This window comes from Mus pahari, chromosome 11 (assembly GCF_900095145.1).
Source record: "Mus pahari chromosome 11, PAHARI_EIJ_v1.1, whole genome shotgun sequence".
NCBI lineage: Eukaryota > Metazoa > Chordata > Mammalia > Rodentia > Muridae > Mus > Mus pahari.
Window position 1 is genome coordinate 62835908 of NC_034600.1, and position 13790 is coordinate 62849697.

At 32.7% G+C, this 13790-nt stretch overlaps 1 protein-coding gene across 2 annotated transcripts in view; it reads left to right on the top strand.

Moving 5' to 3' along the window:
* The window catches only part of Cdh9 (cadherin 9), a 118847-nt gene that overhangs the window by 84697 nt on the left and 20360 nt on the right, over window positions 1-13790 (top strand). For both annotated transcript variants that reach the window (XM_021208400.2, XM_029543973.1), the window contains exons 3-5: window positions 8097-8391; window positions 12371-12490; window positions 12977-13144. In XM_021208400.2, the coding sequence (XP_021064059.1) occupies window positions 8097-8391; window positions 12371-12490; window positions 12977-13144 (583 nt within the window). The remainder of the gene's footprint in view (window positions 1-8096; window positions 8392-12370; window positions 12491-12976; window positions 13145-13790) is intronic.

Below are 13790 nucleotides of genomic sequence, written 5' to 3' on the forward strand. Positions count from 1 at the left end.
CTGGATCTTCAATTCTATTCCATTGATCTACTTGTCTGTCGCTGTACCAGTACCATGCAGTTTTTATCACAATTGCTCTGTAGTACAGCTTAAGGTCTCTATCATTTCTTAAACAAGTTTTGAAGATTTTTTTCATAAATGTTTATATGTATTTTTTTAGATTTTAATGAAATATTTAATTTGGGTGTTGATACAAAAGAATTAACAATAATGATATTCATATAATAATGCATATAATATCATTAAAATAATAGTAATAATATTATTATTGGTGATTGGTAGGGATGGAGATTTTAGATGGTATAGGGCTTTATTGCCTAAAAAAGGCAGAGGATTGATTAGTTACCTATCATTACATAAAAACTGGGTGTGATGACACTGGCTATAGTCCCTTACTCAGGAGCTGGGTACATGGAGAGCTTGTCTTAGGAAAAATAGAACAATGTAAAGAGAATCCATTATGTTTTCATTGCTAAAGCTAACAATCTGTATTTATTTATTCATTTATTTTTGGTTTTTATTTCTCTTTTCTTTCTTTCTTTCTTTTTTTTTTTTAATTATTTTTATAGTTTTACAGGCCAGTCATTACCCTCCTCCTGGTTTACCCTCCCACTGTTTCCCATCCCATTCCTCTTCCCCTGTCTCCAAAACCATCTTCTCCCACCTGTCTCCAAAAGCATCTCCCCCCACCAGACCTCCCCACTCACTCCCTGGGGCCCCAAGTCTCTGGAGGGTTTGGCAAGTAAGTCATCTCCCACTGGAGCCAGACCAGGCAGTCCTCTGCTGCATATGTGTCATGGGCCTCAGACCAGCTTGTATGCTGCCTGGTTAGTGGCTCAGTGTCAGAGATTTCGGGAGACAGGGTTAGTTGAGACTGCTGGTCTTCCTAAGGGGTTGCCTCCTCTTCAACTTCTTCCAACCTTTCCTTAATTCAACCACAGGGGTCACCTGCTTCTGTCCATTGGTTGGGTGCAAGTATCTGCATCTGACTCTTTCAGTTGCTTGTCTCTCAGAGGACAGCTATACTAGGCTCCTGTCTGGAAGCACACCACAGCATTTTTAATAGTGTTAGACCTTAGACCCTCCCCTTGAGATGGATCCCTAGTTGGGCAAGGTCACTGGACCACCTTTCCCTCCATCTCCTCTCCATTTTTTGTTCCTGCAGCCCCCTTCTGTGTGTTATTTTAATGTTAATCTTACATTATACAGTCTTCACTTCCTACATGAAGGAACTAGCTTGTGATCTTGATATCATGAAAAATATGGAGTATCTTCTGTGTAAATGTCCCATGCTGTTGACACAGAAACATGTCTTCCTTTTTGTCATCCTTTTCAATCAGTCTACTATCAACTTTAATTGATACGTATTACTGTATAGCATAGAATTCTAATGGTACACTCCACAGAAGTATTACTGCTGTGTTTCTGATCCTAGACATTATTTTGAAATTCATGTGAAAAGGCCAAATTTTGTGATTTAGAGACAGTACCAGTTTATTCTGGGTTTTTGAGAGTTTTTGTCATCATCCAGTGATGGAAGCTTTTAAAGATTTTTCCAGTGTATGCTTTTATACTTGTATCTTTTTAAAGTCTTCACTTGGGAATTTACGTTAATTTATTGAGAATGTCCAGATAGTCTAACATCACTGATAGTTTTGCTGGTAATGTACTCCATGAATTCAGCTATTACTGATATTCTTTTGAATATTTTTGCTTATGTGTCTGTAAAAAACAGATATTGTGTTACTTTATAATTGTCTTTTTCTTTTAATCCCTTCCTCATCTGTCTCACCTGGTTTGTTATGGGAGGTCATTACTACTTCATGGAATGAGAATTTATGATGTCTTTCTGTTTGTCATATTCTGGAGCAAATATGTACATAACACTGCATATATACAAATACATATTATATTACATATCAGAATGCAAGGTATTGCAAATGACACAACGTCCTGCCATGACTTGATTGATGTTTTGTTTGAATTGCTATATTTTTAGATTGTACATTTTAATGTATAATGTACTTTTTATTCATATACAAAATACTAACTCATAAGGTCTATTTTCTGAAATTGGAACTGAATAATCCTAATGACTAGTTCAGAGAAGAGTACATTTTGGTTTTGTCATGATTTCATCATCTGAAGTAGCCGGATTTAAATAAAAAGGGAATGGGCTCTTGTTTCAAGGACACTGCCTATATATGGGTTAAAATGTTATAGGGCTGAAGACAGTTGTTCGGGCAGGTAAAATATACTTTAGGATGATGAAAAATTCCATTAGATCTTGGAACTTCAGGATGATAATCCACTTTCATGTTCCCTTTATTGAGTAATATTGGTCAGGAACAACTGTAGTTGAGTAAAATTTATGTTGTGTGTTCAATAGGAAAAGTTTTGGCCTAATTTTCTTTTTTCTTTTTTTATTAGATATTTTCTTTATTTACATTTCAAATGCTATCCCAAAAGTTCCCTATACCCTCCCCCCACCCCTGCTCCCCTACCCAGCACCTCCCACTTCTTGACCCTGGNATTCCCCTGTACTGGGGCATATATAGTTTGTAAGACCAAGGGGCCTCTCTTCCCAATGATGGCGGAATAGTCCATCTTCTGCTACATATACATCTAGAGACATGAGCTCGGGAAGAAAAGTCTGTATCAAAAAGACTCATTCATTAAATGTTCCTTTCCAATAGTGATGCACTGATAGCTCACTGGCATTTTAGTTCCCACTGGTGGCAGCTAGAGATTCAGCAGCTATTCCAGCAACAATGGCCTTTCTGCACGAACACCTCTGTTCTGAACACAGAAAAAAAAAAAAAAAAAAAAAAAACCTCTTCATCTGGGGCCATGTCAACTTTCTTATTGAGCTTATTGAGCAATGACTCAGGTGCTGATTGTATTGGCTTATTTTCCATGATGCTGCTTAGGGGAGGAAGGAATAATCTTGGCTTATGACTTAAGTGGACAAGACCATCATATTGGTCAAGGTATGATGGCAGAAGTGTGAGTCACTTCTGATCACATTGTGCTTGCAGTCAGGAGTCAGAGAAGGTAATGGAGGTTGCGCCAAATTATCCAAATTCAAGGCCCACCTACTAGTGAATCATTTCTCCTGCAAGGCTCCATGTCGTCAAGGAAACACACACCTACCAAAACAGATGGGGAATCTAATGTTTTGATGCATGAATCTATTGGAGGCATTCATAGATAAACAATAGCACTATTGAAATCAAATCACATCAAGATTATGACTCATGCCAACCACTTACCTCTTAGTTTTTGAAGTTGCTACTGTGATTATTTGATAAACCTGTGTATGACTACAGATATAATTGTTTAGTCAGAAGATTCCCTTTGGTAGTAGGAAAGTGGGGTGTGATGGGAGAAGTTTACCAATGAATATTAAGCTGTAATTAAATGAGAGCAGGAAATAAGTTGTGTGAGTGCTGAATAGAGTAAATCTGGCTATATTTCAACATATGAAAGATTTTTGAGAATTTTCATTATGAAAAACCAAAATTGTTTGAGCACATAATATGCACCTTGCTAATATTTAAAATCTCATATGTGTTTGTATAAACCATTGCAGATTGTTTTATTGATATTGAAATTCAGAAATTTATGGATAGCTGTTCACATGCTGAAAAATAAGAAAGAACTAAAAATTATATTCATAAAATAATTGCTAACATGGTATTAAACTGTTTTATCATTGAAATGTACTAGGTTCTCAAGAATGTTCTGGAGCACAAAAATCTACTGCTTCAGTTTACAATACTAAGGTTAAACACACATACACACAGACACACAGACACAACAGACACACACACACACACAAACTTAAATTTTGTTTTAATGCACACATAGAGATTTGCATACACACAATTACAGTATATAAATATATAAACATATGTTCAGATTCAATATTTGTAGCAGAACTCTTTACCTAAGAAAAAATAAAAATGCTATATTATAGCTATATCAAAAAAATTAAGTAAAATGTGTTTTTATATCCTTAACCTTATGAATATTTTCTTTTTCTTTGCCCTTAATTTTTCTAATTTTTAATGTTCAATATACTTAACATTGCAAGATTAAATGATTAAATTAATAATGTAGTATTATAAGTCTAAGGACATTCTAATTATTGTTCCAGATTCTGGATATTTTTCAAAGTGGAAAGTGTGATAAAATATAAACCTTAAAATAGACATATGAAAATGAATCTAAACAAAATATTGCATTATACCTAGATGTTTATAATAATTATACTATGAATTTTCTACATATTTAAGTATATCAAACAACCAGAATAAACTTATTTCTGAAATACAAAATGTCTGAGAGTATTATAATTGTATAATTATTTTAAATACTGTGGGTATCATAGGGAAGAATTGATAAATAGAAAGTATTTTTATTTCATGTTTGTGTATTTAATGCTTTTGATAAGCTTATTTCCTTATTTTAAATTTCTCTTTTTATTTTAGCTGCTTATGAATAATTTCTGTATAACGGTCTTTGAATAGATTTCTTTAAAATGATACAATGTTTTTTCCACCAAATCATGACTCCAACAGCTTTGTTTCTAGTCTCAGTGCAGAAATTATGTTTGACAATGTAGAAAATTTTCATATTTCTCATATTTATTCCTTATGAGAAAACATCTTATTTGTTTTATATATGGTTCCTCATTTCTTTTTGCCTACATTACAAGCAATTAGTACAATTAATTCTTCTTTTTGAAAATTTTTTTGCATTTATTTATTTGTTTGTTTATTTGTTGGTACATGTGTTCACAGGCACATATTTGAAGATCAGAGAACAATATGCAGGAAAGACTCTGTCCTTGAAATGTTAAAAATTCAGGTTCCTTAAAATAGAAGGAAAATAAAACTGAAATGAATACTAATAATGTATGTAATACACCAGCTGATATGAGGTCCCCAAAATATATACAGCAGAAGACTAGAGGGTCTGAACTCAGACAGAAAAGATGCACCTAACCCTAGAGAAACCTGGGGCTCTAACGAGGTGGGGTGGGGGCATCTTTTTGGAAATGGGTGGAGGAGGTGTGGGATGTGGAATAGTCAGAGGGTGAACCGAGAGGGGGTATGCCAGCAAGATTTTGCTGAAAGGACCCTGATATAGCTGTCTCTTATGAGGCTATGCCAGTGCCTGGCAAATACAGAAGTGGATGCCCAAAGTCATCTATTGGATGGAACCCAGGGTCCCCAACGGAGGAGCTAGAGAAATTACCCAAAGAGCTGAAGGGGTCTGCACCCCTGTAGGTGGAACAACAATATGAACTAATCAGTACCCCCAGAGCTCATGTCTCTAGCAGCATATATAGCAGAAGGTGGCCTAGTCTTCTGAAGAAAATATCTAATAAAATAATTTTTTTAAAAAAGAAAAGATTAAAGATTAAATAAAAAATTTATAAGAGATATATTTAAAAATTATATATATATATATATATATATATATATATATATATATTCCTATACTAAAATATTTAGTTGATAATTTATATCTAAGTCTAAAAATCTAAAGCATACTTATCAAAATGTGATAGTGCAATAAAATCAGAAAACTAAACTTTTTACTTAATTATGAAATTTTTTACCAAATTAACAAAATTTGGTACATATTATTCTTTGTCTAATCTTTTTTGTAGTATTTCCTTTTACTAAGCTATTGTTTCAGGTTAATTTGTAGTGGTTGTATGAACAAAATGCCTATATCAGTATTTTGAAAGATTATCATTAAAATATTTTTCAAATATGATTATTTCTGAAATTTAGTTTGAATTTAGAATTAGTTTTATTTCATAATTTTATTTTACTTATAATCACTAACAGGTGAATTTTCTGCATATACTTAAGAAATATTCTGCTAAAAATATAGAGTAGCATGACTTTTGTAAACATATTTTAGGTGACCAGAAATATGTATTATTCTTTCCATAAAACACTACAGCATTAGTCTGGCACAGTGAAAAGCTCCTGTACTATAATGGAAATCATATTGTGTTAACAATTATCATGCCTGTTCATCCATTCTAACCCTACTGAGTCAGAGGGAGTGTCCTGAGGGAGGAAGCAGGGGAAGTGGGGAGGACACACACTTAATAAGTGGACAACTCAGAAAGATGGGAGAGATTAAAAAAATGAAAGAAATATGCAAGCATTATATATCATTGTATATGAAAGTGGATTGAAGTCCTCATGGACAGTAAACATCTTGGCATACATGGTTAAGCAATGTTAAAAGTAACAAAGTTACAGATTATCAGTGTTGTACATGGAAAAATGAAACCATCAAATAATTTTTTTAGGACTCCAGAACAAAGATTTCTCTTAATGTTGTCAAATTTAGTTGAAAGAAGTTAAATTACTAAACAAATTGAAAGGGAAAATTATGCACCCAGCCATCTGAACACATATCCATGGTTTATTGTGCTTTATTTCTTACCTTAAACATTTTACCTATCTGGAAATTTCCCACATGACTGTATACACGTTGTAGAAAAATAATCTTCTTTAGTCGCCAAAAATATCTGTGGTGGGACAAGAATGGAATCAGTGTCCACATGAGATTGCTGCTCTCTGCAAGATAAAATGTGGTAAGGAAAAATGTCTAGTAGTAGCCCAACACTATGATATTGTAAGTGTTTCAGAGAAGAAAGCAACTATCATTTGTGCCGATTATTTCTGATGTAGTTTAAAGAACAAAGGGAAAAATGGAAAAAAAAATATTTACTTGTTTTGATTAGAAAGAATTCAAACGGAAAAAAAACAAAAGACAGAGACAAAAGTGTCAGGCATGGTAGAATATGATTTAGGAGGTCTATTCTGAAAATCGTGGGAAGGAGAAGCTAGTTCAGATTCGCATTTAATTTGAAGTGTGTGCTTCTCACAAGCTTGAAATAAAGGACATGTATAGCCTCATTCTCATTAGTACTAGTCTTACTCTATATAATGTATCACAGAAGATCACTCTGCCTAACTGAAGACTGTATCCTTGGACCAACATTATACTCTCTCGCATCCAATCTCCTCTGCTTCTCATGAAAGAAGACTCAATTGTGAGAGTGCTATTTATAAAATATTTTGGTTTCTTCATTCCACGTTATAAGTTCATTAAAACATGATATTGTAACAGTACACAAAGATAAAGTTTATTTCTGTCGAAAAAGTACCGACAACTTCTGAGTATGCTTTTATTGTTGTTCAAAGAAAGATTTCATTCAAATCACAATGGCTGATTATGCATTGCATTTGTTAAAGTTCTTATGAGATGATTTTCTATATGTGATAATTATTGTTTATAATTCATCATCTTTATTGTGGTATTTGAGATTTATTCTAGGGTCATTTAGGCATTGTTTTAAAAATGAACTACAACCCACCTATCTGATTTTTGGTGAAGTTATCTTTATAGAATAGATATTAATTAGAACCATTTTTTATTTAATATATGACACTTGTTTTATATCACTTGAAGTTTAAAGTGTTTATAAATTTCATGTCTCACAATCAGAACATGGTAACAGAAAAAATTGTTTCTTAAAGTCATATTGAAAATGATTTAACTTTTAAAACTCTTCCTTTGTCTGGTTGGTTTCCATTAATAGAGGTAAGAGTTTAACAGTCTTATATAGGGAGTGGAGAACACTAGTTAAAAACTAAAGAATTAATTGTACAGTAATCATTATAATGAATTATAATGCCTTATTATATCTTTGAATTTAATATTTTCAATGAAATTAAGATTGATATTTCACATGCAGAATGAAGATGAATTTATTTTTCTCCATTGCACTACAATAGAGGTTTAAAATTTGGTAATATTCTAATCAAAAGTATATTTTAACTACTATGTTTATAAACAACTCAAGTATCAATTACTCTAAGTTTAATATTTTAAGATTATCAAAATCTTAAATGTTCAGTTCCACTTGATCTGAGGTATTTGTTCAGATTGTTATTGACATGGTATGATGGGGAGAAGAAATTAGTACATATCTAATTGTTTTCAGTAGAATAACCAGCCAAGTATTTACAGAATTATTCTTTTCTACCTCTTTGAAGCTTCACACTGACCAAGATAAAGGAGATGGAAATTTAAAATACATATTGACAGGAGATGGAGCTGGAAATCTGTTTGTTATAGATGAAAATACAGGAGATATTCACGCTGCAAAGAGACTAGACAGAGAAGAAAAATCTCTTTACATTCTTCGTGCCAAGGCTATAGACAGAAAGACTGGGCGACAAGTGGAGCCAGAATCTGAGTTTATCATTAAAATCCATGATATCAATGACAATGAACCAAAATTCACGAAAGACCTCTATACAGCCAGTGTTCCTGAAATGTCTGGAGTTGGTAGGTATCTACTGACCCGTGTGCTTAACATGATTGCTCTCATATTTTTACTAAACATGTTGCAGCCATGTGATTCCATGTGTCCTCTCAGAATCAGAGCTGTATCTAGAAACTCCTTTTTTAGTCAAACATCTCCTTTCCAAATAATTTCAATTATTATTGTAGCAATGTCTTCTTTTAATTATAATTAACGAGAGAAGTTGTTTGATTCCAATGGCAGCAACACCTGTTCTGTCATTCAGAATAAATGTCCTATAGAATGTGTTACAGCCTGACCAGAAAGGGAGTTACGTATGTCAGCAGCTCTTCTCACATTAAACTCAAAAGGGAAACTGCTCTATTTGACAAACTGCTTCTACATAACTGGGTCATTTAATCATCAAAATAATTTTATTTTGTAAGTATGGGAAATAGAACTTCATAGTCCATCCTGTCAATTAGGAATTCGGAAGAATGTAACAACTAAATGAAAATCAGTTAACCTGGCATCATGCTATGGTTCATAGGTGTTTGCTCTATATTGCTATATTTTTCTCTATTTGTCTTTGTCTTCCCATGAAATTGAAAACAGTAATTTCCCACAGTTCTGGGATTCTTCCAATTTCAAGCACCATTCCTTAATATACAAAATTGTTACTTGTATACATGTTAATATGATTAATTTTATCAATGAATAATGATCATATTCTATAATCAAGATATATATTGTTTTAAAATATTAATGAAGTACTATTGATTAAAATAGCCATGCAAAATATTTCTTTTTCTATATTTATCATTACTCACTTGAATATTTGTTCTAAATCATATAATAATGCATGTTTGACTGAAGAAACTCCTCTTAGAAAAAACTAAATCTTTCCACATCTTCACTGACAGAGTGGCATAAATGCTTTTTAATAGTTTAGTCTGTTTACAGAAAGGCACCAAGAACTTGGGAAGAAATTATTTCATGTAATTTCGTGTAATGGGGAAACTGAGGCTCTATTATCTTTTCAAGTTTTCATTCTTATAATGTAAAATGGATTTATCAAAAAAGACAGGAGGCTTTTGAGATCATAAAGACCTTCTGTAATGTAGCATAGATGGGATTTCTTCAGTGTTGTCCTAACAACTGTAAACTATTATAATTTTCTGGATTGATCCATATTTTCCAGGCACTAAGTTATCTAGGATTGATATTATGGAATTTATGTACTTATGTTTGAGAAGAAAATATATGTAAAGTTATGTTCTCTGGGTAAATTATCAATTTTGAATTGAACAGAATTAAGGTTATATCATTTAAGTTTTGAAAAACATATTACTATGTTAATTTGCAAGTTACTTTGGCGTTATTTATATTTTCATAGATTTTTACATACTAGGAAACTTAATGAGCATAATTAAGATGACAGAAAGATTTGATTATTAGAAAAATTGAATAGAACTATTCATAGTGTCAGGTACTTTAAACTTTCATGCCATTACTAGATTGTTTTAAATATTTATTTTATTTAATTAAGATTATAATATGATTACATCATTTTCTATTAGCTGAGTTTTTTCTGCAAAATATTCCCATGTACCTTCCTTGCCCTTTTTCATATCCATTAATTATTTTTGGACACACACACACACACACACACACACACATACACACTTGCATACACACAGAAACACATAGACAGACACAGACTAACATATACAGATACAAAGACACAGAGACTAAATCACAGACAGACAGACAACAGACAGGTAGACAGACACACACACACACACACACACACACACACACACACACACACACACACTGAACTGAACTGAATGCTTTAGTTCCAATTGTTCAGTCTTTACTTTTCTTACTATAGAATGGAGGACGGGAAGATGGCTCAGAGATAAAGACCATCTGGTCTGTATTTGATTCCTAAAATGCACATGGTGGCTTGTCACTTTCTGTAACTCCAGTCCCAGGCCATTTCATGGCCTCCCCTGTTCTCCAGGGAAACCAAGCAAGGGCACTTGTGGTCACAGACAAATATGCAGGCAAAGCACCCATGTGCATAAAAACTAAAAACTAAAAAAAAATAAGAATATTTTATATCAAATATATTTATCTTTACAACAAAATATTTGCCCTTTTTTATTTTATTGAAAATAGATTTTTCCATACAATAGATCCTGATATTTCTTACAGTATTCCCCTCTCTCTAACCTTTCTGATAAATATTCTTTAATAGTTAATGTACTACTATCCCATCATTCCATTACATTCTTATCATGTATCCGCTCAATTCAAGTGTCTTCTTTCTCATATTGAATATAATTATTTATTTTATTGTTATTTATTAAATATAAAACAATTTAAAAACTGAAATAACTATCTTCAAATATTATTTTAAATACCTTCAATTATTCACTTCTTAATAATTATCAAATACTAAGTTTCTATATTTGTATTAATTCTCCTTCAGGCTACTTACTATTTTGTTATATTTGCATTTGATAAACGTGTTGTTTGCAATTCATAAATATGATCTGACTTGTATTCTGAAAGAACTTTCCAGTTCCTGCACACAGTAGAAAATTGCAAGGTAGCATTCTACTTCTTTCCTGTGCCAATGGAGACTCTTTGAAAAAGGCTCACTGTCTATGGAATCAAGAAGACAAACCTAACTAAGCAGTCTGTTGGGAAAAATCACAGAGAATGGGTGATCTTTAATCAGACTAGCTAGTTCTAATTTTCGTCTTGTCACTTACTGGATCTCAGATATGTGCCCTAAAGGCATATGTCCGGCATGGGCCGTGAGGATTAAGTTTTAATACAAATGAATTCCTGCCAATCTGCTAAGCCTACTCTAATCATCCTATAGAAAGCTTAAGGCATGGGGCTGTAAACAGTGCTTGATTTCATGCCATGGTATCGAAAAGCATGCCACAATTTCATGTCCAAAGTTAATTTATACTTCCAAGGAAAACCAAAACTTGAGTCTAACATATAAAGAATAATTTCTCCAATTCTAATTAAAAGACTTCTATTATTGTAGTTATGGTGGTTGTTTCCACTGTGTGCTTGAAACCATGCCCTTTTCTTGTATCCCTATTACACAAATGCTTAGGAAGGTGAGAATTAGTCTCATGGATCCTCAAGGTAATAAATGTGGAGAAGCACAGTAGAGAATAGGTGAGCCTTCCAGGCTAAAGGGAGTTGCACAGGTATGTGTCCTTGTCATCCCTTTATTGACATATTTATCCTAATCTAAATAAGCACGATTTGTTCACTGATAAGGCTAAAGGAAATAACGCAAATAATCTCATTAAACATTGAAAAGTGTAAAAGTAGGATAAGACACTATTTTTAGCTTTATAAATGATTTAAATTACTTTCATTATAGTAGGAAATAAAATTTGAAATAAAAGAAATATGAAAATAAAAAGTTAACTTTTGAGAGAACTCAATATTTTATTACTATTTATGGATTTACAAAGTGACAGTCAATGTTGGACTCTGAGGACAAAGAAAAGTTATAGTTCAATTCCTCTTTCTTCTGTGCTGGTGTGTGTGTTTAGCTCTGATGTTTGAACTCAGGCTTTCTAACCTGCTAAGCCTCTATTTTGCAATGTTACTCTTTTGTTTGTTTGCTTCATCTTAAGACCTCTTTGTTTTGTTGTGTTTATAATCCTACTTAGTAAGGAAAAGAATAACAGGTTTCAAAATGTTGAATTTGTCTTTTTCCATGTAACAATGCATGTGTTAATTGGACATTTGTTTTTAGTGTGGGCTTTTCTCATGATGATATTACTATTTATTACAGTTTTAATTCATTAAATTCTATTAATCTTTGTTGTAAAATATGTTATACACTTTCATACATTCCATAGTGAAGAGTAAATTCAGGATTCCTCTTTATTTAAGAAAATGAGTGAGAACATGGCTTTTAAGATAGATAATCTTTAGAAGAACTGATGTGCCTCTACTTGTGGTGGGGACTGGATACAGGTACGTCTGTTATACAAGTAACTGCCACCGATGCAGATGATGCTAACTATGGGAACAGTGCCAAAGTGGTCTACAGCATTCTTCAAGGACAGCCATACTTTTCAGTGGACCCGGAATCAGGTAAATAGTTGTATGCCTTCCTCAGTCTATTTCATCTTATATAATATAGCCTGATACACATTTGTTTAGATTGTTTGCTGTTTTAAAACCTATCAAATCATTTGTACACAGCTTCTTTCTATATTTACACTATGAAAATAAAATCAAACATCCTTATATTAACACAACATATTTGAGCTTAACTATTTTAGCTATTATTTACTGGGGTTAAATTTAATAGATTACAAAATTTCAAAGGTATTAATACAATTTTCAGAATAAGAAAATACTCCAAACTTAAAGAACATAAAAAAGTATGAAAATTAAGAAAAGTCAATCAATCAAAATACAAAATGCACAAAATAGAATATTTTCTGCTTTATCAATTAAGTTAAATTTATTGTGGATAGTCTCATTTTCTTCATCTACCCTCTATATAATGTATTTTACAAAGTATATCTTGATGTCAAATGTAAATACTTTATTTTTTTATTTTCATTTTTAAAGGCATAATAAAGACTGCATTGCCAGACATGAGCAGAGAAAACAGAGAGCAATACCAAGTTGTTATTCAGGCTAAGGACATGGGCGGCCAGATGGGAGGCCTCTCTGGCACCACCACAGTGAACATCACCCTAACAGATGTCAACAACAACCCTCCTCGCTTCCCACAGAGTAAGACAGTCTGTCCTGACAGTGTAATGGGCATATTCTCAAACCCACTGACCTGAACTACCATAGATTGTGATGTATGCATGTCTAGTCCCTTTGCGGAGAGGAAATCAAGGCACATGTCCTAAAAAGAAATAGTTAAAATTCCATATAAGGCACAACTGATGATAAACGTCACCAAACAGGGATAGAAGAAAACAAGACAACAAAGTTCTTTTGCAACTCAGTCTCTTCGAGCTGTTCATGAGCAAGAACACTTTGCAAAGTGATGTCCTCACACTCACAATTGCTGTCCCAGCCTTCTTGTAACCACGCTGGGTAGGAATGTGGGCGCAAAAGTCTGCCTGTTTATATTCAAAGTCTACACTGTTCACAACTCTTAGCTAATTTATAAACAACATCATAAGCCTTTATTTAATGGATTTTTAAAACACAGATTGGGTGTTTATCATCTCTGAAAACAGGATCTATATTTAAAGCAATGTATGTGGGTTAAATTGGCAGCATTTTAATATCCTTTTGGTTTACTTTAAAAGTCATGAAAACTTGATGATGATAATCTTATTAGTATTGAAGTCACCTACTATGTAACAACATGTTAACTTTTAGTGTTATTTAATTTACTGAAAATTGAAGATCAGTACATTTC